Genomic DNA, 24,534 nt, shown 5'->3' on the forward strand with positions numbered 1-24,534 from the left:
GGTGATTTCTTCCCTACCTTTCTCTCAAACAAGTTTGGACATGTTTTTCTCTTGCCAAGGTACTGTACTGGATCAGGCGCTTGAGGGCTTCGCTTCTGTGTCTTCGCTCTCTCAGTTCTGATACACAGCTACCATCTTTCATTGATGTGGAGTGTCATGAAGCTCTGGAAATGAGAAAACAGGTACGTGCAGTAGTTTCCAGGTCTCCCCTGGGTAATGGGTCCAGGCTTGTTGAACAGGAGGCTTCTGCAAGCGGATTGGCTCCTTTGGTGTTTCCTCAGCAGTGCCTCCACACTCCACACTGAGTCAGCCTCCAACTATTACTTTGGAGACCCTTTGGTCAGCAATTAGTTTGGAGCAGGCTTTATCCAATAGGTTAGGCAGAACTATGGTTTCCTTGGAACAACTGCACTCTCAAATTGATTTTCATTCCTTATCTATTCAAAAATATGACAAAACAACTGGTTTGGATTCTCATATTACCACGCTGCAAAATTCCTCATTAGCGTTAGAGATAGATTCTTCACTGCAAGCTTGAAAATATTGAGAATTATTCTCATAGGAAACTTGTGTTTGCTTAATTTTCCAAAATGTTCTTTATCAGCTATGGGTTTGTTGAAGAAATTCTGTGTTGAATGTTTAAAAGTTTCTGGTGATACTGTTCCATTTGTGACTTAAGTCTTTTATCTTCCAGTGACACGGAATGAGGAATCTATTGGCAGTTCTTCAGCCAGGTCTAGTTCACTGGCTGAAAATGAGACAATAGGTACATTATTGTCTAAATCTCAGGAAGATTCTGTCCTGAGTGCTACTGTACTTGTGACCTAAACAAGAGAGGTTGATAAGAATGCTGTTTTGATGATGTTTTTCATGTTGAAAAAGAAGTTGTTTCTTGGAAATAAGACTGCAATTTTTCCTGATGCTTCCAAAGCAACCCAGCATAGGTGTAAATCTTTTTTGGAAAAAATGCAGAGGATTATCGCATTAGAAACTAGTTTCCTATTGCGATTCCCTTGTAAATGTTATATTAATTTGTGTGGTGTGAGGTATATGTCTTATGATCCTGATCAACTGGAAAGATTTCTTCAAAACAGAGTTTCTAATTGTTAGGATGGGAAGAATTGTATTTAGAGCCTAGATTACTGATATGGCAGAAACTGTTCTTATTATATTTTCTTTTTTTGTTCTCCCCCTATTTTGGTCTATAAGCTGATTAGTCAAATGATTTATTTTCTTGATATTACTTTTTCATTTTTCAATTAAAATCTTTACTTGATTTGTCTGATTCTTATATCAAGTTTTTTTTTTTTGCTTGATTTATAGTTTTGAGAAAACCAATAAAGAGATTGAAACAAAAACAAAGAACTCAGCCGAATAGAATGAATCTGCACATCCAGGAGACTTTTTAGGCTCAATTTAAAACAGAGAAAAGCTTAAGGATACACATTTCAGCTTTAATAAGTGTTTCTCCATGGTGTTTTTGGAATTAGAAATACAATATTAACTCTGCACTTATATATAAATATACTTAAATATATAGATCTTTATGCTCAAAAAAGATTTATATGATGCTTACTAAAGTTGTATGTGTGTATATATATATATATATATATACACATACATATATATATAGTATAAATCTCTCTCTATACATCTACATATAATAACATATAATATATATATATATATATATATATATATATATTTAGACAGAGGCAGCAAAAGAGCTTTCTCAGACAAGAAAACAATACACACATTTATACATACAAAGGTGTTAAAATATTACAGTACATATGTGCTAAAATCACAAAATAGTATACTAAACAAGTTAACCACTATTTTTACAAAATACACCTGAAATAAATATTATAATAAAGAAACAAACCCCTTAAAGTGAGTATATTATAACATAAGGATCAAAGCAAATACTAAAAAGGAAAGAAAGCTATTAATAGCAAAAGATCCAGTGGCAAAAATGGGTGATCCCTGCTCAAACATCCTCAGGGAGCTGTGTGCTGGGTTAGGGAAGAACTATTTTCCTGATGATTCTTCTACATAATTAGCTCAGCTTGTAATCATTCTGCAGTATGTGACACATTCGGATCTGGGGTGCTGTGATCTCACAATACCTTTTGTCTCCTCGAATCTCTTTTAAAGGAGCAGTGACTATTCCAGGGAAAGCCAGACTGACTGTGGTCCATGAGTCAACATGTGAACATGAAACACCATTTCCAGTAAGCTGAAGAAGGCTGTATAGTGCTGCAGGTTTACTGTAAAGCTGTATTAGAGATCTGGGCTAGCAGCTGTTCTGGCCCTTTGTCATATAATTCAATTGAAAGTTAAAACAAAATCAAAGATTCCACTTTTAGATTTAGATTTCATTCCTGCAGAGAGATTTTGAAGACTTTGCCTAGCATGGCTGTTTTTAGTAGGCCTCATTATGTAATTACAATATTTCACAGGAAACCCTTCTAGCCACTGGATATTTTCCCAGTTTAAACAAGATAAACAATCTGAATGAAATAGATGAAACTAACACTGTAGTGACTGTTCCTAAGCAAAAGCAAATGAAAGGAAAGGTTCACGTTTGGAAACATGGCCAAAAAAATGGAGAATCTGCTCATGGTCTGTATACAAACACTATTCTGCCAGCCTCAGCATGAGGGGCAAAGTCTGCAGGGGCTGCACCACTTCCAGTGCCTCACTCTCCCAAGTCGTCTTCCTTTGGAAAATGCTCCTGCTTGCATGCCACGTCCACCAACAGGTGGAGATCTGGGAAGAAAATGAAGCTGTCAGTACTCATTTCAGGCATTGAAACTGACTCTGAGGGCAGATAAAGATCCTAGTTTTCCATCTGGTCTACTAAATTTTACTGCCTGGTACGTGGCATAGACCACAGATGATCTTTGGCTTTCCCTTCACTCTTTCGCAACTAGGGATCCCCTATGCTTATTACAGACTTTATTGTGTTCTGTTATTCTTTTTGCCTTCACTACTTTTCCTGAGAGGTGTATCCACCACCCTTTCTGTAAAGAAATATTTTCTGATGTGGTCTAGTCTCTTGGAGCCTCATTTCATGACTTCTTTTTCTAGAATTTCCTTTCCACTGAAAAGGTTTAAGATATTTGAATGACTCTATCATATCCTCCCTGATTCTTCTCTCTTCTACATACAGTATTTACATCCTTAAGCCTCTTCTCATAGGGCTGTTGGTGCAGTCCCTGCACCATTTTGGTGGTCTTTCTCTGGAACACCTTCACTCTGTCTATATTATTTTGAAGACAAAATTCCAGTTATCACTGATGATGTGTACAAAGACATCATCACCTTTTTTCTACTGGTTATGTCTTTCCTTATGCAAACTATTATTCCTCTGGCTCAAGCCACTGTCTTGTTGCACTGTTTCACTATCTTGGGATCATCAAACATGATCACCCAAAAGTCTTTTTCCTGCTTGAGAGGCATCAATATCTTACCCCTCCCTCCACTGTGAACTATTCCCTTGGACTATTGTACCCCAATTGCATGACTGCACTTTTTTTTGCATTAAAATTTAGTTGTCAAGCATTTGACCAATCCTCAAGCTTTAAATTGCTTTTCATCTGCAAAAAGACAAACTTTTCCTAATAACTCTTCTGCAATATTGTTAGAACATAAGAACATGCCATACTGGGTCAGACCAAGGGTCCATCAAGCCCAGCATCCTGTTTCTAACAGCGGCCAATCCAGGCCATAAGACTGGCAAGAACCAAAAAACTAAGTCTATTCCATGTTACTGTTGCTAGTAATAGCGGTGGCTATTTTCTAATGGACTTCTCCTTCAAGAACTTATCCAATCCTTTTTTAAATACAGCTACACTAACCACATCCTCTGGAAACAAATTCCAGAGTTTAATTGTGCGTTGAGTGAAAAAGAACTTTTTTCGATTAGTTTTAAATGTGCCACATGCTAACTTCATGGAGTACCACCTAGTCTTTCTATTATCCGAAAGAGTAAATAACAGATTCACATTTACCCGTTCTAGACCTCTCATGATTTTAAACACCTCTATTATATCCCCCCTCAACCGTCTCTTCTCCAAGCTGAAAAGCCCTAACCTTTTTAGTCTTTCCTCACAGGGGAGCTTTTCCATTCCCTTTATCATTTTGGTCGCCCTTTTCTGTACCTTCTCCATCGCATTTATATCTTTTTTGAGATGCGGCGACCAGAATTATACACAGTATTCAAGGTGCGGTCTCACCATGGAGCGATACAAAGGCATTATGACATTTTCCATTTTATTCACCATTCCCTTTCTAATAATTCCCAACATTCTGTTTGCTTTTTTGACTGCCGCAGCACACTGAACCGATGATTTCATGTGTTATCCATTATGACGCCTAGATCTCTTTCTTGGGTGGTAGCTTCTAATATGGAACCTAACATCGTGTAATTATTGCATGGGTTATTTTTCCCTATATGCATTACCTTGCACTTATCCACATTAAATTTCATCTGCCGTTTGGATGCCCAATTTTCCAGTCTCACAAGGTCTTCCTGCAATTTATCACAATCTGCTTGTGATTTAACTACTCTGAACAATTTTGTCACATTATTCAAGGTGTGGTCTCACTATGGAGCGATACAGAGGCATTATGACATTTTTGTTATGCTCAGGCTTGTAAACCCTTGGTCGATGGGAGGATGGTATACCTTTCGGAAGATCCGTAGGTTCTCTCGTCGGGTGGCGAGGCAGAGCGGAAGACGGGATCAGCTGACCCTCGGCACTGGAGACTGAGGCGACTGCGGAGGCGGACGAAGAGACGAGAAGAGAAGAGGAGCTGTGTCTTCACCACTGGAAGTCTGTTGTCCCCTCAGGAGGAGCCCGTAGGGACCCAGACCGCTGGGGCTTAGGTGGACCTTTGAGAGGTCAAGGTATCGGTGGAAGGGCAGACTGGAGCTTCGCCCTGGAAGCCCGCAGTCCCCCCGGGAGGAGCCCGTAGGGACCCGGACCGCTGGGACTTAGGCGGGCCCTTGGAGACGGTAGTCTAGAAGGAGTCCTAGGTCGAGTGCCAGAGGGTCGTCGCTCACCAGTCCGAGGTCACGCACCGAGGGATCACCACTTGCCAGTCCGAAGTCACACACCAGAGAATCACTGCTTGCCAATCCGAAGTCGTACACCAGAGAATCACCATAAGCCAATCCAAAGTCAGGAACCGGGAACACCAAGACGAAACAGGAACGGAATCCAAAGCTCAAGGAACTCACCGAATCAAGCAGACTAGACTGCACTGGAGGACGTTGCCAAGTCACTGAATGAGCAGAGGAAGCTTCCCTATATACTTCCCCTGCTCAGGCTGATCAAGAACAGGTGAAGCTAGTTAAAGGGATTAGGTCCCTTTAAATCTGCAAAGGGGTTACGGTCTTGCGCCTAAGGATGGCGGCGGCCATTTTAGATTTTCCCCTGTGGAGGAGAGACGCCGCTAGATGGTAGCAGGACGGCTCCCCCTGCAGCAAGTAGCATCGGGGGCCATGCAGGAGCGAAGGCCTGAGTCAGAGCCCTCCCCCGGGGCTCCCGCGGTGAAGGAATGCGGACAAGGTAGGGGGCCGTGGTCGTGGTCTGCCACGGCCGCGGAACACAACAATTTTCCATTTTATTCACCATTCCGTTTCTAATAATTCCCAACATTGTTTGCTTTTTTGACTGCTGCAGCACACTGAACAGACGATTTCAATGTGTTATCCACTATGATGCCTAGATCTCTTTCTTGGGTGGTAGCTCCTAATATTGGACCTAACATTGTGTAACTATAGCATGGGTTATTTTTCCCTATATGCATCACCTTGCACTTATCCACATTAAATTTCATCTGCCATTTGGATGCCCAATTTCCCAATCTCACAAGGTCTTCCTGCAATTTATCACAATCTGCTTGTGATTTAACTACTCTGAACAATTTTGTATCATCTGCAAATTTGATTACCTCACTCGTCATGTTCATGAAGATTTTGAACAGAACTAGCTCATGGACAGATCCTGGAGGCAGAATAAACATCATTTACTACTCACTCAATTTGTAATTCAGTCCACTACTTTGGGGGCCAACCTCCAGGCTACTCAATTTATTTATGAGCTTCCTATGCAGATCATTATCAAAAACTTTGCTGAAATCAAAGCATTCCACATCCAGTATGTATCCCTAGTCTAATTCTCTGGTCACCCAGTGAAAACAATTCATCAGATTTTTTTACATGATTTTCCTCTAATAAAACCATGCTGCCTCTGATCCAGATGTATTCCACGCATTAACAAAGGTAGAAGGAAGGCAAAACCATTATCAGCATTGTTAAAATGTGAGGTGAAAGAGGCTATTTTAGTCAAAAGATCTTCATTCAAAAATTGGAAGAAGGATCCATCAGAAGAAAATAGGATTAAGTGTAAGCATTAGCAAGTTAAATGTAAGACATTGATAAGACAGGCTAAGAAAGAATTTGAAAAGAAGTTGGCCATAGAGGCAAAAACTCACAATAAAAACTTTTTTCAAACATATCTGAAGCAGAAAGCCTGTGAGGGAATCGGTTGGACCGCTGGATGATCAAGAGGTTAAAGGAGCACCTAGAGAAGATAAGGCCATCATGGAAAGATTAAACAATTTCTTTGCTTTGGTGTTTACTGATGAGGATGTTGGAGAGATACCCGTTCTGGAGAAGAAACATAGAAATGACGGCAGAAAAAGACCAATCGGCCCATCTAGTCTGCCCAGCAAGCTTCGACCCTTATTTTCCCATACTTCGACTCTTATTTTCCCATACTTATCTGTTTCACCAACCACCAACTTCAGGGCTCTTGCTGGTAACTGTTTGATTCAAATTTCCTGCCATCTCCTGTCATTGATGCAGAGAGTAATGTTGGAGTTGCATCAAAGGTGAGTATAAGGCTTATGTTTAAGGGTTGTAACCACCGCATCAAGCAAGCTACCCTGATGCTTGTTCACCCAGACTGCACAGATCGATGCCGTGTTGGATGATGTCTGAATGCAAATCCTGTTTTCCTCATTTCCCCCTACCGTTGAAGCAGATAGCAACGCTGTATATGCTTTCAAAGTGATATATCAGGCTTAATTGGTTTAGGGTATAACCGCCGTAATAAGCAGCTACCCCCACAATTGTTTACCCAGATTGTGAAGTTCAGTCCTTGTTGGTAGTTGCCTGAATGTAAATCCTGTTTTCTACTTTTTTCCCCCTGCCGTAGAAGCAGAGAGCAGCACTGTATATGTATTCAAAGTGATGTATCAAGCTTAATTGGTTTAGGGTAGTAACCCCCGTAATAAGCTACCCCACACTTATTTGTCAAGATTATGAAGTTTAGTCCTTGGTTGTTGTCTGAATGCTAATCCTCTTTTCCACATTACCCCCTGCCGTAGAAGCAGAGTAACGCTGTGTATGCATTCGAGTGATGTATCAGGCTTAATTGGTTTAGGGTAGTAACCACCATAATAAGCAAGTTACCCCCACATTTATTTATTTACCCAGATTGTGTAGTTCAGTCCTTTTTGGTTGTTATCTGAATGCAAATCCTCTTTTCCACATTTCCCTTTGCCATTGAAGCAGAGAGCAATGTTGGGGTTGCATTAACTATGCAAGGGATTTTTTTTGAGTAAGGGTAGTAATCACCAGGTAGTAAACATTCCAGCACGCCTCCCCATGGCTCTACTCTTCATTCCCATCCTCTAGCCTTTATGGATCCACAGTGTTTATCCCACGCCGCTTTGAAATCTTTCACAGTTTTAGTCTTCACCACTTCCTCCGGAAGGGTATTCCAGGCATCCACCACCCTCTCCGTGAAGAAATACTTCCTGACATTGGTTCTGAGTCTTCCTCCCTGGAGCTTCAAATTGTGACCCCTAGTTCTATTGATTTTTTTCCATTGTAAAAGGTTTTCATAGGTAATGATTCAGATCAACTGAACCAAATCACAGTGACCCTGGAAGATGTGGTAGGCCTGATTGACAAACTGAAGCATAGTAAATCACCTGGACTGGATGGTATACACATCAGGGTTCTGAAAGAATTAAAAAATGAAATTTCAGACCTATTTCAATTAATTTGTGACCTATCATTAAAATCATCTGATGTACCTGAAGATTGGAAGATGGCCAATGTAAGCCTTATATTTAAAAAGGGATCCAGGGGTGATCCGGGAAACTATAGACCGTTGAGCCTGACTTCAGTGCCAGGAAAAATCGTGGAAACTTATGTAGAATAAAATCACAAAACATTTAGACATGGTTTGATGGGACATAGCCAACATGGATTTACCCATGGGAAGTCTTGCCTCACAAATCTTCTACATTTTTTTGAAGGGGTGAATAAATATGTGGACAAAGGTGAACCGATAAATGTGGTGTATTTGGATTTTCAGAAGGCGTTCAACAAAGTCCCGCATGAGAGGCTTCTAAGAAAACTAAAAAATCATGGGATAGGAGGTGATGCCCTTTTGTGGATTGCAAGCTGGTTAAAAGAGAGGAAACAGAGAGTAGGACTAAATGGTCAGTTTTCACAGTGGAAAAAGGTGAACAGTGAAGTGCCTCAGGGATCTGACCTTGGAACGGTGTTTTTTAATATATTTATATATGATCTGGAAAGGGGTACGACTAGTGAAGTGATCAAATTTGCAGATGACACAAAATTATGCAGAGTAGTTAAATCTCAAGCGAAATGGGATGAATTGCAGGAAGACCTTGCGAGACTGGACATCTGACATTGGCTTCCAAATGTCAGATGAAATTTAATGTGGACAAATGCAAAGTGATGCATATAGGGAAAAATAACTCTTGCTATAGTTACACAATGTTAGGTTCTATCTTAGGAGTTACCATCCATGAAACAGATCTACTTGTCATAGTGGATAATACATTGAATCATCAGCTCAGTGTGCCAAGGTGGTCAAAAAAGCAAACAGAATGTTAGGAATTATTAAGAAGGGAATGGCAAATAAAACGATGGATGTCATAATGCCTCTGTATCGCTCCATGGTGAGACCACATCTTGAATACTGTGTGCAATTCTGGTCACCGCATCTCAAAAAGGATATAGCTGCACTGGAGAAAGTGCAGAGGAGGGCGACCAAAATGACAAGGGGCATGGAATGGCTGCCCTATGAGGAAAGGCTAAAGAAATTAGGGCTGTTCAGATTGGAGAAGAGATGACTGAGGGGAGATATGACAGAAGTCTGCAAAATCATGAAAGGACTTGAACAAGTTAATGTAATTCGGTTATTTAGTCTTTCAGATAATAGAAGGACCAGGGGGCACTCCATGAAGTTAGCAAGTAGCTCATTTAAAACAAATCGAAGACAATTCTTTTTCACTCAGCACATAGTTAAGCTCTGGAATTCATTGCCAGAGGATGTGGTTACAGCAGTTAGTTTAACTGGCTTTAAAAAAAGGTAAGTTTCTAGAGGAAAAATCCATAAACTGCTATTATGGTAATTAATAAGCAATAATAGTTTGTGATTTATCTAATGTTTGGGTACTTGCGACTTGGATTGGCCACTGTTGGAAACAGGATACTGGACTTATTGGATCCTTGGTCTGACCCAGTGTGGCATTTCTTATGTTCTTATCCTGAAACCCTCTGGATTCAAGACACATCACTGTCTTTTTGTTTACTAGAGTCTCTATTAATTTTCCTACTATCAAGGTCAGACTAACTAGCTCATGACTTCTAAACTCATCCCTACTACCACTTTTTGAAGAGAACAACATCTGCCCTTCCTCATTCCTCCGGAACTACTCCCATTTCCAAATATCAATTGAAGAAATCCTTTAATGGTGCTACCAGAATTTTTGAAATTGGATTTAACTACTCGCCTTTCCAAACCCAAACTCAGGCAAGGCACATTTCAAGTATAGTAGGTATTTCCCTTCCCTAGACAGCTTATACTCTATGGGGTGAATTTTCAAAACTTTACATTTGCAAAAAATTAGCATACATGCATGTAAGTGGCCTCTACTTGTGTATTTCATATTTTATAAAAGTAAAAATACGCACATTTTCAATTTTGCGCACATATATACATGTGTAAAAAATGGGGCAATCTATAATGTTCCAGGGCCAATACTAATGCATGTAAGTTGCTATTTTTTTTATTATTATTTATTATTATTTATTATTTAATTATGTATTATTATTATTATTATTATTTATTATTATTTTGTTCCTTCTCCACTTGTTAATTGTAAACCGGCATGATGCGATATCCATCGCGAATGCCGGTATAGAAAAACTTTAAATAAATAAATAAATAAATAAATAAATAAATGTTGAAAGACATTTACGTGCATATATTTTTCAACTTACTCGCGCATTTTTACATCTACTAATTATCTGGCATAAGTGATATTAAAAGTGTTTATTGTGTAGTACTGATAAGGTGAACCAGGGGCATTCAGGCTGAAGAACCAGGAAGGTTTTGATGACTTGGAGAAGCCTGGGTGAACTGGTAGCCTCATTGGTAAACTGTTTAATTTACATGTGCATGTTTTAAAATTGGCGGCAAGTAAATTGTGACTTATGTGAGTAAGACCTACTGGCTCCACTCACTGGCCCCATGCCACGCTGCTGAGCTCAGATGTTGGTGGAAGCTGTAGCCTGCAGGCAGCCTCGGCACTGCTGTGATGCTGTTCCAATGCTGCTCTGACATTGCCGCCGCCTCCTACAGCCATCTTCATGGCTGGGAGTCGCCGCCGCTACTGTCCTTGTGGCACGGGTCCGCCAGCTCCTGCCATTTTCTTTGCAGATGGGGAGCTGCTGCTATCTTCTTGGCTGGGATGCCGCTGATGCAGGTCCCTCAGTGCGGATGGGAATGCCGCCAACTTCTTCCTGCACCTAATGTCCTCTAGGCGTGCATGCACATCTCTCCTTGCAGTTTAAAGGGCCCATCACGGGAAAAGCCCACGGCCCCAATTTGATGACGTCTCCATCTCGTCACATCTTCATAGAAACAGAGAAATGATGGCAGAAAAAGACCAATCGGCCCATCCAGTCTGCCCAGCAAGCTCCCACACTTATTTTCCCATACTTATCTATTTTACCAACCACCAAGTTCAGGGCCCTGTTTGATTCAAATTTCCTGCCATTGATGCAGAGAGTAATGTTGGAGTTGCAACAAAGGTGAGCATAAGGCTTAATGGTTATGGGTAGTAACCGCCGTATCAACCAAGTTACCCCGATGCTTGTTTACCCAGACTGCATAGATCAATGCCTTATTGTATGTTGTCTGAATGTAAATCCTCTTTTCCACATTTCCCCCTGCTGTTGAAGCAGAAATCAACGCTGTATATGCATTCAAAGTGATGCATCAGGCTTAATCAGTTTTAGGGTAATAACCACCATAATAAGCAAGCTACCCCCACGCTTATTTGTTTACCCAGACTGTGAAGTTCAGTCCTTGTTGGTTGTTGTCTGAATGCAAATCCTCTTTTCCTCTTTTCCACATTTCCCCCTGCCGTTGAAGCAGAGCTGCTTGTATCTGAATCTCTCTGAGCCCTTTTAATATCCTAGGATGTATTCCATCCAGCCCCACAGTTTTTTCCACTTTCATTTCTGCTAGTTCCACACAAACCCTCTCTTTGAGAAATGCTATAGCATTTTCCCCTGCCAACTTTCGTTGGTCCTTTTCTAAAAGTATTTGTTTTGCATTTCTGCATTTTCCTTATCCATCTGCACCTATTCCTCCTTTTCTCCTCTTACGGTCCCACGTCTGACCTGCCACCTTTCACCAACATACCTGATAAAGGTCTTCTCATCTAGTTTAATTTAGCTATCTTTTTTCTGCTTGTGTCTTTGCCATCCTCATGATCTTCCCTACTGCTCTCAACTTTACCTGTCACTTTCTTCTGCCAAGAAGTGGACTTTCTCAGAAGCAGAGTAATTCATGAAATCTAGATATGCTACTATGTAGCATACAGCACCAACCAGCAAAAAGATTAGACAATCCGAGCAGTAATCTGAATACAGTTTTCATTTAGTTCTTCCTCTTCTAACCAATTAGAACTGTTGAAGAATCACTCACTTTTAAAGGGAATTAGGTGTTATTCTTGTACTAATAACTGCTGGTCAGTTACAGAAAAGCCTTGGATGGGACTATCCTCTCAGCCACAGGAACTCACTGCAGTACCCAGACTATCACTGGGAGTGGAGAAACTCTTTCAACAAAGGCATCAAAAAAATAGTTGGCTGCCTATACTGGACTTCAGATGCAAGTTAGGTATCAGGGCAGCTGGTAAAGATTGTGAGGGTAGGACAGGTTGTATGACTAGAAATTCCTGAGGTCAATAGGCTATGGGAGGAGACACATCTTATAAATGCCTTTTATACTAATATACCTTCTGATTACTTCTCTGGTTAGGTTTCTGTACGTACGCTTTGTCATCCACCTTTGGTCCTGATCATGTACTTTCATTGTCTCTTGTTCCAGTAACTTGTTGGATTTCTGGAATGGCCATCATGTCAGTAACCTCTTCAGCAGTCTCCTGTGCCAAGATTTAACTTGCTTCTGCACATCAGTACTACATTCAGTCAAGGAAATCATTGAATAGGGGAATTCATGCCTCTTGTCAAAAAAATGTGGAAATATTAAGGTGGGATTTTCACAGAAGTTTCTTCTCATCTGCTTATATTAGCATTTCTCTCTACAATCAATATCTACTTACCTATTTATCAACAGCTAATGTAATTTTTGCCTTTATGGTCTAAGAAATAAACTTAGCAAGAAACAAAGATCAATCCAAAGGATCTTTTACAGCTCACTATCGCCAGAAGGGTCAGACATTATTCCTGTACTCTCACCCACTGGTCAGTTAGGGCCTGATTTGCAAAGTGCTTTATGTGCACAAATCGTACTTTGAAAATCAGCCATGGAAACAGTAAGTGTGAAACCTGATTCTAGGATGGGGTGGGTTTGGGGGTGGAGAAAGGATTTACGTGCATGCTTTCAATTTTTGAAAGTATGCCATAAATGTACATGCAGAAAATTACATCTGCAACAGTCCACTTTGAAAATATGGCCTGAAGACTCTGGTACTTACTGTAGCCCTATGCAGGCTGTTTGAAAATTCTCCTCCCTATGAGAAACACTGGGATTAATAATATTTCTGTATAAGTAATAAAAGAATTACAAGATGCCTGACTGCGTTCTTGAAAAGTGAAGTTGCTTACTTGTAACTGGTATTCTCTGTGGACAGCAGAACAAACAGCGTCAAATCAGCCCAGAAAGTTATTTTGAGTGCATTCTGGGCATGTGCAGGAGTTCCTGGCCTAATGCTGCCACTCACCTCTCCCTCAGTCTGTTTGCTATTTGTCTTCTTCTTCCTGGTGTTGCACTTGCCAGCCGCGGAACTCTGCGGCCGGCCTCACTTACCTGCAGCTACCACGGACCAGCCCCGACTTCTCTCGCAGCGGCAGGGAGCTGCCACAAAATGCTGAGCTTCTTCACAGCCCGGAGCTGCTGCCCTCGCTGCCGACGTCCAGCCCTGCTAGCAAGTCCTTAGGTGCACGCGCATGCCTCTCTGAAGAATTTAAAGGGCCCACAGCGGGAAAGTTCCCGTGGCCCTCTCTGATGATGTCTGCCCTCCAGACTATTTAAGCCAGTCCCTGTCTACAGTTCCTTGCCTCACCAACAGGTTGAGTTCCTTGTGAGTAGCTAGTTGTCTTGTGTTCCTGACTCCATCTCCCTCGTCTTCCACTGGTTTGCTTCTTGGCCATGACTTCAGACTGTTTTTAGACTTCACTGGATCGCTGCCTGCCCTGACTCTCAGAACGCCTTCTGGACTCTGCTGGATTGCCGCCTGTCTTGACTCTTGTTACAACTCCCAGTCTTCGCTGGATTGCTGCCTGCCTCGATCCTCGGAACACCTTGACGCTGCTCATGCTTTCTGTCCTCCATGGGATTCTTCACTTCCGGAGACCTCCTCCCTGCAGGTAGTGTCAACCTCGTCTCGGTCCAGGGGTCCACTCCAGAAATACCCGGGGAGGAGGGAGGGATTGTGTGTTTTTTCTGCTGTCCACAGAGAAAGCAAAATTGCTTACCTTGTAATAGGTGTTATCCCAGGACAGCAGGATGTAGTCCTCACATATGGGTGACATCAGTAATGAAGCCCTATGAACGGAAAAACTTCTCTCAAAGTTTCTATGAAACTTTTGACTGGCACCAGAGTGCCTACTGAGCATGCCTAGCATGCCATGATATTCCCTGCCACAGGGGTCTCCCTTCAGTCTGTTTTGTAGCAATTAGCGTTAGCCAAAAATAAAATAATAAAACATATCGGACCCAACTCCGCGGGGTGGCGGGTGGGTTTCGTGAGGACTGCATCCTGCTGTCCTGGGATAACACCTATTACAAGGTAAGCAATTTTGCTTTATCCCAGGACAAGCAGGATGCTAGTCCTCACATATGGGTGATTAGCAAGCTAGAGGCTGAGTCATTTGGGATTGAGGCAACAGTGAAATATTGTTGTTGAAATGAATCAGCCGAAGGTCACAGCAGGTTGGATGTAGAAGGAGTTGGGATTACACTGGAAACAAGTTCTTTAAGACAGATTATCCATAGGCTGAATCTTGTCTTCCTTCTTTGTCTAAACAATAGTGAGCTGCAAAGGTGTGAAGAGAACTCCATGTTGCTGCTTTACAAATGTCCAGAATAGGTACAGAGCGAAGGTGTGCTACTGAGGTTGACATTGCTCTGACTGAATGTGCTTTTACTCGCCCTTGAAGAGTAAGGCCTGCTTTCTCATAACAAAACTGTATGCAATCTGCTAGCCAGTTTGACAAAGTATGTTTGCCCACTGCTTTACCTGGTTTGTTTGGATCATAGGAAAGAAAAAGCTGATTGCATGTCCTTTGAACTGCAGTGCGCTTTAAGTAGAAAGACAGTGCACGCTTACAGTCCAAGGTATGTAAGGCTCTTTCTCCCTGGTGAGAGTGAGGCCTTGGAAAGAATGCTGGTAAAACTATAGATTGGTTCAGGTGGAATTCCGTGACTACTTTTGGAAGGAATATAGGATGAGTACGGAGGACCACCCTGTCATGTAGGAACTTTGTAAAAGGTTCGTATGTGACAAGTGCTTGTAGTTCACTGACTCTTCTAGCTGAAGTAATGGCTATGAGGAATACAGTTTTCCATTTAAAATATTTAAGGTCACAGGTATCTATGGGTTCGAATGGAGAACGCATGAGCCTGGCTAATACTACGTTCAGATCCCATTGTATGCTTGGGGATTGAAGTGGAGGTTTAAGGTGAGTCAAACCTTTCATAAATTTACTGACAAGAGGCTGTGTAGAGATAGGTGTGTCTCCCAGCTTGGTATGGCAAGCTGAGATTGCACTCAAATGTACTCTTACAGATAAAGTCCTAAGACCAGAGTCTGAAAGATGGTATAGGTAGTCTAGTAGTGAGGTAGTGGGGCAAGTGAAAGGATCTAAAGATTTCTGAGTGCACCACAAAGTAAACCGTCTCCATTTATATGAATAATTTTTTCTAGTGGAAGGTTAACGTGAAGCTATCAGCACTTGAGAGATAGTGGTTGGAAGGTTGAGTGGTTGTAAGATCAAGCTTTCAACATCCATGCTGTCAGGGACAGGGATTGAAGGTTGGGATGGCGCAACCAACCTTGATCCTGAGTTATGAGATTGGGAGCTACTCCCAGGCGAATTGGATCCCTGACTGAGAGGTCTAGCAGTGTGGGAAACCATACTTGTCGAGGCCAGTATGGGGCTATGAGTATCATGGTCCCTTTGTCCTGTTGTAGCTTCACTAGAGTTTTGGTTATGAGTGGTATCTGTGGATACGCATATAACAGGCCTGAGTTCCAATGGCGAGCAAAGGCATTCTTTGGTAGGCTGTTTTCCTGTTGTAACAGGGAGCAGTAATTGTTCACTTTGTAGTTCAGATGGGATGCAAAGAGATCTATTGTTGGTTGACCCCAGCGTTGGAAGATCTTGGTTGCTATCGTTGGATCCAAGGACCACTCGTGTGGTTGGAACTGACGACTGAGGCGATCGGCTATTATGTTGCGGATGCCTGCCAGGTAAGTGGCTTGTAGAAGAATTGAGTGTGCTAGGGCCCAGTCCCAAATCTGAGCTGCTTCTTGGCAAAGGAGATAGGAACCTGTTCCCCCTTGTTTGTTGATGTACCACATGGCTACTGTGTTGTCTGTCTGAATCAGCACAGTCTTGTGTGAAAGGCAGTCTTTGAACGCATGCAGCGCATAATGTATAGCTCGAAGCTCTAGGAAGTTTATTTGAAAAGAGGCTTCGGCTTTTGTCCACGTCCCTTGGGTCTTCAGAAGACCAATGTGTGCTCCCCAGCCTAAGGTGGACGCATCTGTAGTTAATGTCACTTGCGGAATTCGATGCTGAAAAGGCAGACCTTTGAGCAAGTTGTTCATTGATGTCCACCAGAGGAGGGAGGAACGCAGGTGCCACTTGCACAAAAAAAAACCAAAAAACGCAGGTGCCACTTGCACAAAAAAACCCCAAAAAAAACCCCATCAACAAAAACTTTATTGAGAATTTGATCAGACCCCAGTAGGCCACTACCAGACATATAGTGAATTCACTAATACATTTAAAGGAACTTAGACACATTCCTACTCCCATAGCAACCTAAAACTTAACTAGGAACTGATCAAAATTGAGATGAAGGCAGCAGTCCAGCAGCAAGAGGGGGGCTTCCCAGTCTTTTGCATCGAGTGTCACATGTATGATTTTTTACCCACTGGTGAGAAGTTGTACATGTGCATGCGATGTAAAGAGCTCCTGGCTCTCAGAGAACGAGTCCGATCTCTGGAGGCTAGAGTGGCAGACCTGGAGGAGCTGAGGGAGACAGAGAGGTATATAGATGAGACCTTCAGGGACATAGTAGTCCAGTCCCAACTTCAGACTGGCAGCCCTGGTGCTGCCTTGGAGGAAGAAGGTCTCATAATGGGAGAGCACCAACCAGGTGTAGCAGGAAAGGATCCTGTAGCAAGGATCCTGTAGCAAGGACCTGCTCTCTAGGTGATGCATTGTCCTTTCGCACTGAGGATATCTCCCCAAGGCCTACTGCCCAGGAGGGAAGGGTTAGGTCGGCCATCATAGTTGGTGATTCGATTATTAGGAATGTAGATAGCTGGGTGGCGGGTGGGCGTGAGGATCGCCTGGTAACATGCCTACCTGGTGCGAAGGTGGCGGACCTCACGCGTCACCTAGATAGAATTTTAGACAGTGCTGGGGAGGAGCTGGCTGTCGTGGTACACGTGGGCACCAACGACATAGGAAAATGTGGGAGGGAGGTTGTGGAAGCCAAATTTAGGCTCTTAGGTAGAAAGATTAAATCCAGAACCTCCAGGGTAGCATTCTCTGAAATGCTCCCTGTTCCACGCGCAGGTCACCAGAGGCAGGCAGAGCTCCGGAGTCTCAATGCGTGGATGAGACGATGGTGCAAGGAAGAGGGATTCAGTTTTGTTAGGAACTGGGGAACCTTTTGGGGAAGGGGGAGTCTCTTCCGAAGGGATGGGCTCCACCTTAACCAGGGTGGAACCAGACTGCTGGCGCTAACCTTTAAAAAGGAGATAGAGCAGCTTTTAAACTAGAACAAAGGGGAAAGCCGACAGTCGCTCAGCAGCGCATGGTTCGGAGAGATGTATCTTTAAAGGATACTAATGATGCATTAGAATTAGGGCATCCCGACAGTGAGGTTCCAATAATTAGAAAAGTAGTCCAAGTGCCTGTAACTAAAAACTCACCTGAGCTAAAAAATTCTAACTTATCCCTATCAATTAAAAAGCAGAATAAAAATACAAACAAAAAACAAACTTTGAAATGTTTGTATGTTAATGCCAGAAGTCTAAGAAGTAAGATGGGAGAATTAGAATGTAAAGCAGTAAATGATGACATAGACTTAATTGGCATCTCAGAGACATGGTGGAAAGAGGATAACCAATGGGACAGTGCTATACCGGGGTACAAATTATATCGCAATGACAGAGAGGAGCAGTCGGGAGGAGGTGTGGCGCTTTATGTCCGGGATGGCATAGAGTCCAACAGGATAAACATCCTGCATGAGACTAAATACAAAATTGAATTTTTATGGGTAGAAATCCCTTGTGTATCAGGGAAGACTACAGTGATAGGGGTATACTACCGTCCACCTGGTCAAGATGGTGAGATGGACAGTGAAATGCTAAGAGAAATTAGGGAAGCTAACCAAATTGGTAGTGCAGTAATAATGGGAGACTTCAATTACCCCAATATAGACTGGGTAAATGTATCATCGGGTCACGCTAGAGAGATAACGTTCCTGGATGGAATAAATGATAGCTTTATGGAGCAATTGGTTCAGGAACCGACGAGAGAGGGAGCAATTTTAGATCTAATTCTCAGTGGAGCACAGGACTTGGTGAGAGAGGTAACGGTGGTGGGGCCGCTTGGCAATAGTGATCATAATATGATCAAATTTGATTTAATGACTGGAAAAGGAACAGTGTGCAAATCCAAGGCTCTCGTGCTAAACTTTCAAAAGGGAAACTTTGATAAAATGAGAAAAATTGTTAGAAAAAAACTGAAAGGAGCAGCTACAAAAGTAAAAAATGTCCAAGAGGCGTGGTCATTGTTAAAAAATACCATTCTAGAAGCACAGTCCAGATGTATTCCACACATTAAGAAAGGTGGAAAGAAGGCAAAACGATTACCGGCATGGTTAAAAGGGGAGGTGAAAGAAGCTATTTTAGCCAAAAGATCTTCATTCAAAAATTGGAAGAAGGATCCAACAGAAGAAAATAGGATAAAGCATAAACATTGGCAAGTTAAATGTAAGACATTGATAAGACAGGCTAAGAGAGAATTTGAAAAGAAGTTGGCTGTAGAGGCAAAAACTCACAGTAAAAACTTTTTTAAATATATCCGAAGCAGAAAGCCTGTGAGGGAGTCAGTTGGACCGTTAGATGATCGAGGGGTTAAAGGGGCACTTAGAGAAGATAAGGCCATCGCGGAAAGATTAAATGATTTCTTTGCTTCGGTGTTTACTGAAGAGGATGTTGGGGAGGTACCCGTAATGGAGAAGGTTTTCATGGGTAATGATTCAGATGGACTGAATCAAATCACGGTGAACCTAGAAGATGTGCTAGGCCTGATTGACAAACTGAAGAGTAGTAAATCACCTGGACCGGATGGTATACACCCCAGAGTTCTGAAGGAACTAAAAAATGAAATTTCAGACCTATTAGTAAAAATTTGTAACTTATCATTAAAATCATCCATTGTACCTGAAGACTGGAGGATAGCAAATGTAACCCCAATATTTAAAAAGGGCTCCAGGGGCGATCCGGGAAACTACAGACCGGTTAGCCTGACTTCAGTGCCAGGAAAAATAGTGGAAAGTGTTCTAAACATCAAAATCACAGAACATATAGAAAGACATGGTTTAATGGAACAAAGTCAGCATGGCTTTACCCAGGGCAAGTCTTGCCTCACAAATCTGCTTCACTTTTTTAAAGGAGTTAATAAACATGTGGATAAAGGTGAACCGGTAGATATAGTATACTTGGATTTTCAGAAGGCGTTTGACAAAGTTCCTCATGAGAGGCTTCTAGGAAAAGTAAAAAGTCATGGGATAGGTGGCGATGTCCTTTCGTGGATTGCAAACTGGCTAAAAGACAGGAAACAGAGAGTAGGATTAAATGGGCAATTTTCTCAGTGGAAGGGAGTGGACAGTGGAGTGCCTCAGGGATCAGTATTGGGACCCTTACTGTTCAATATATTTATAAATGATCTGGAAAGAAATACGACGAGTGAGATAATCAAATTTGCAGATGACACAAAATTGTTCAGAGTAGTTAAATCACAAGCAGATTGTGATAAATTGCAGGAAGACCTTGTGAGACTGGAAAATTGGGCATCCAAATGGCAGATGAAATTTAATGTGGATAAGTGCAAGGTGATGCATATAGGGAAAAATAACCCATGCTATAATTACACGATGTTGGGTTCCTTATTAGGTGCTACAACCCAAGAAAGAGATCTAGGTGTCATAGTGGATAACACATTGAAATCGTCGGTTCAGTGTGCTGCGGCAGTCAAAAAAGCAAACAGAATGTTGGGAATTATTAGAAAAGGAATGATGAATAAAACGGAAAATGTCATAATGCCTCTGTATCGCTCCATGGTGAGACCGCACCTTGAATACTGTGTACAATTCTGGTCGCCGCATCTCAAAAAAGATATAATTGCGATGGAGAAGGTACAGAGAAGGGCTACCAAAATGATAAGGGGAATGGAACAACTCCCCTATGAGGAAAGACTAAAGAGGTTAGGACTTTTCAGCTTGGAGAAGAGACGACTGAGGGGGGATATGATAGAGGTGTTTAAAATCATGAGAGGTCTAGAACGGGTAGATGTGAATCGGTTATTTACTCTTTCGGATAGTAGAAAGACTAGGGGACACTCCATGAAGTTAGCATGGGGCACATTTAAAACTAATCGGAGAAAGTTCTTTTTTACTCAACGCACAATTAAACTCTGGAATTTGTTGCCAGAGAATGTGGTTCGTGCAGTAAGTATAGCTGTGTTTAAAAAAGGAATGGATAAGTTCTTGGAGGAGAAGTCCATTACCTGCTATTAAGTTCACTTAGAGAATAGCCACTGCCATTAGCAATGGTTACATGGAATAGACTTAGTTTTTGGGTACTTGCCAGGTTCTTATGGCCTGGATTGGCCACTGTTGGAAACAGGATGCTGGGCTTGATGGACCCTTGGTCTGACCCAGTATGGCATTTTCTTATGTTCTTATGTTCTTATGACAATGGTTGAATGGCTTGAATCCACTGAGTTTTGAGTGTCCATTGCAGTAGTCGCATGGTCAGTCTGGCCATGGGAATGACGTGAACTGTGGAGGCCATGTGACTGAGTAGGGTGAGGCACTGATGAGCTGTAACTTGGGATTGATTTCGGAGAGAGTGTGCCAGGAGAACGAGTGTTTGAGCACGGTCTCTTGGAAGAAAAGCTTTTGCTATGATGGTGTTTAAATCTGCACCGATGAATTGTAGTAGGTGAGATGGTGTGCAATGGGATTTCTGGTAGTTGATGAAAAACCCAAGAAGAGAAGCAAGTGGACTGTGAGCTTGAGGGAATTGAGAGCTCCTTCTTGTGTTTGACTCCTGATGAGCCAATCGTCTAGATAAGGGAATACATGCACCTTTTGTTTGTGAAGATGTGCCACTGCCACTGCCAGACACTTTGTGAACACTTGAGGTGCTGAGGCTAGGCCGAATGGGAGCACCCGGTACTGAAAATGTTGTCCTTCGACCAGAAATCGCAAATACTGGCGATGAGGAGGAAAGATGGGAATGTGAGCGTAAGCGTCTTGAAGATCCAGAGAGCAGAGCCAATCTCCTCTTTGAAGTAGAGGTAGCATGGTGCCTAACGATACCATCCTGAATTTCTCTTTTTTGAGAAATTTGTTGAGATTTCTGAGATCTAGGATGGGACGAAGGCCTCCGGTTTTCTTTGGAATGAGGAAATAGCGGGAGTAGAATCCTCTGCCCTGCTGAGGCCTGGGAGCTGGTTCTATGGCCCTGGCTCTCAGAAGGGTGGATAATTCTGTTTGTAGAATTTTGGAATGGTGGTTCACTGTCCAAGATGAGATTGGTGGAGTTTCTTTTGGTACAGTGAGAAAATCCAATCGATAACCGTGAGCTGTTATGGAAAGTACCCATTGGTCTGTGGTTATGGAGGTCCAGGTGTGGTGGAAAAAGGCTACACGACCTCCTACTGGCAGGTGTGGAAGTGGGTTGGTGGGTTGGCTGCTGCTCTCTGATTTTCTTTCAAAATCCTGACGTTGATGCAGTTTGAGGAGGAGGTTGAGGCCTTGCAGGCCTTTGCCTAGCTTGAGGACACTGAGCTGTGCGAGAGGGTCTTGCTCGGTTTCATGGGGGATAGTAGCGGCGTTGGCGGTAGTAAGGGCGCCTTTTATCCCTTCTAGGAGGTCTCCTGGCCGGGGGTTGAGTCTCTTGAGGCAGTAATGAGAGTTGCTTGAGTATCTCAGTGTGGTCCTTAATAGTTGCAACCGCTTCCTTAACCTTGTCGCCAAACAAGTTATCCCCCAAATAGGGAAGGTCGGCCAGTCTCTCCTGTACTTCTGGCCGGAGATCGGATGCCTTAAGCCAGGGCCATCTATGAGCTGTTATTCCTGAAGCAGAGAGACGTGCTGCAGTTTCAAAACTGTCGTAGGTCGCTCTGACTTCATGCTTGCCTGCCTCTAGGCCTTTATGCACCAGTTGATGGAAGGGTTCTTGATATTGATCAGGAAGCGTGAGAACTAGGTCTTGGACTTGTTTCCAAAGATTTCATTGATACTGGTTCATAAAGAGTTGGTAAGATGCAATCCGAGATACCAACATAGAGTCTTGGAAAACTTTACGCCCCAAGTTGTCCATGAACCTGTTGTCTTTTCCAGGTGGTGTAGAGGCATGAGACTTCAATCTTTTAGCTTTTTTCTGGGCTGACTCCACTACCACCGATTGGTGAGGTAGCTGGGTCTTTTAAAACCCAGGGATTGGTTGGACTAAGTAGGTGGCATCTGACCTCTTATTTACTGCTGCCAGTGAACCTGGATGTTCCCATATTCGGTACATGAGTTCTTGTAATACCTCATGTACTGGCACCGCCAAAATCTCCTTGGGAGGATCTACAAATTGTAGAACTTCCAGTGTCTTTTGCCTGGAATCCACCTCTGCGTGCAACTGGAAAGGAATGGTTTCCGCCATGTCCTTAACAAAGTTTGAGAAATATAAATCTTCGGGAGGGGACTTCCTACGGTCCTCAGGAGGTGATGGTTCAGACAGTATGTCCTCTTCTGAGGAGTACTCTGTGTCTGTATCTGTGCCTGTATCTCTTGGAGACCTCAGTGGGTGTGGTGTAAGTGGCACCAGTGGTGTCTCCTTAGGCATCGGTGGAAGTAAGGGGACCGAGGCTGATGAGGCCTGGGAACTCCTGAGGGTCCTGGAACAGGTTCTTCATCGATGTCTCTTGGCTTCTTCGATATTGCATCGAGTAAAGTGTCCAATTTATTCATCAGTGGTTGAAGAATCGTGAATTCTGAAGATGGCACTGATGGAGTCACCGGTGGAATTGGTGCAGGCATCGGGCTCGGCACCGAGGGCATCGGTGGCGGAATCGATGGTATTATCGGCATCGATGGCGATGGATCCGAAGGCATCGGAGCTGGTGTCGATGGCGACATCGGTGTCGATGGCTGGAATGGTACTGCATCGAGGAGCGCTTGTCGAACCACTTGACGGATATAACCATCAAGTTCCGCCCGCATAGCTGATGGTATCAGAGCAGCTATGGGGGGAGGCGGCGATGGCGATACCGATACCTCCTCAGAGCCCTGAGGAGGTTTGGTGCCCTGCACCGGTATCAGTGGGGATCGCCCTGGTACTGTAGGCCTCGGAGCCTCCACGCTCGTCCGAGCTTTCTTAGCGGAGGAGGCCGCATCAGTCGATGGCTCAGCTGGCTTTTCGCTGCCGGAGGTGGACGCCTTCGACGATGGCGAGGGGGAGGGAGTAGAAGCATCTCTGGCCTCACCTGGGAGTCGTCGTTTCAGTACAATTTGCCGTATCGATCCCGAAGGCGATGACTGGGCTGACGTCGATGTCGTTGGGAGCAGTTGAATTTTGAAGAGATGCTCCATTTTCTCCATCCGGAGCCGACGTCCTTTCGATGTCATCTCGGTGCATAAACTACAGGACTTGATGTCGTGTTTCTCGCCGAGGCAAAGAACACATTCTTGATGCGGGTCCGTAATGGACATATTTCGTGCACAATTCGGGCATTTTTTAAAACCCGAGGCCATTTTTGCCGAACAGCCGTCGACGGCTATGGCTTGAAAAACGGTATGGAACCGACAAAAATCACGGGGGAAAAACGTACCGCGATGGAACGGAAGGGAGACCCTTGCGGTGGAAAGTTTTTCCTGAACTTTTTCTAAAGTTTAATGTGTGGTTAAAATCACCACAGGACTCCAGATTAACCGCTAGGCTAACGGCTCCGTGGAAAAAAGAAGACTGAAGGGAGACCCCTGTGGCAGGGAATATCATGGCATGCTGGGCATGCTCAGTAGGCACTCTGGTGCCAGTCAAAAGTTTCATAGAAACTTTGAGAGAAGCTTTTCCGTACATAGGGCTTCATTACTGATGTCACCCATATGTGAGGACTAGCATTCTGTTTGTCCTGGGATAACACCTTTTATAGATAAGCAACTTCGCTTTCTCTGTGGACAAGCATCACAAACTAGCCACATAAATTGGGACTCCCCAGCTAAGGATTGCCTTAAGATTTTTTTATTTTTTTTTTGCAACCTGTAAGTTTTGAGCGGGAAGTTGATATTCATTTCACATTATTACTGAAAACACATTGTCCAAATTTACTGTCTGTATGAGACTCCTGCTCCTAACGATACTGCTGATAAAAGGTATCAGGGACCATGTTGCTGTTTTGCAGATGTCTTGTATGGA

The 24,534-nt window shown here is 43.0% G+C and overlaps 1 protein-coding gene across 1 annotated transcript in view; it reads right to left on the reverse strand.

The window, feature by feature from the left end:
- Positions 1-1,769: 1,769 nt before the first annotated feature.
- Positions 1,770-24,534, reverse strand: part of HSF5 (heat shock transcription factor 5) — a 327,569-nt gene continuing 304,804 nt past the window's right edge. The window contains exon 6 of the mRNA XM_029613802.1: positions 1,770-2,772. Coding sequence (XP_029469662.1) covers positions 2,702-2,772 — 71 coding nt within the window. The 3' untranslated portion in view covers positions 1,770-2,701. The remainder of the gene's footprint in view (positions 2,773-24,534) is intronic.

Source organism: Rhinatrema bivittatum, chromosome 8, assembly GCF_901001135.1.
Source record: "Rhinatrema bivittatum chromosome 8, aRhiBiv1.1, whole genome shotgun sequence".
In the NCBI taxonomy this organism is placed as follows: Eukaryota; Metazoa; Chordata; class Amphibia; order Gymnophiona; family Rhinatrematidae; genus Rhinatrema; species Rhinatrema bivittatum.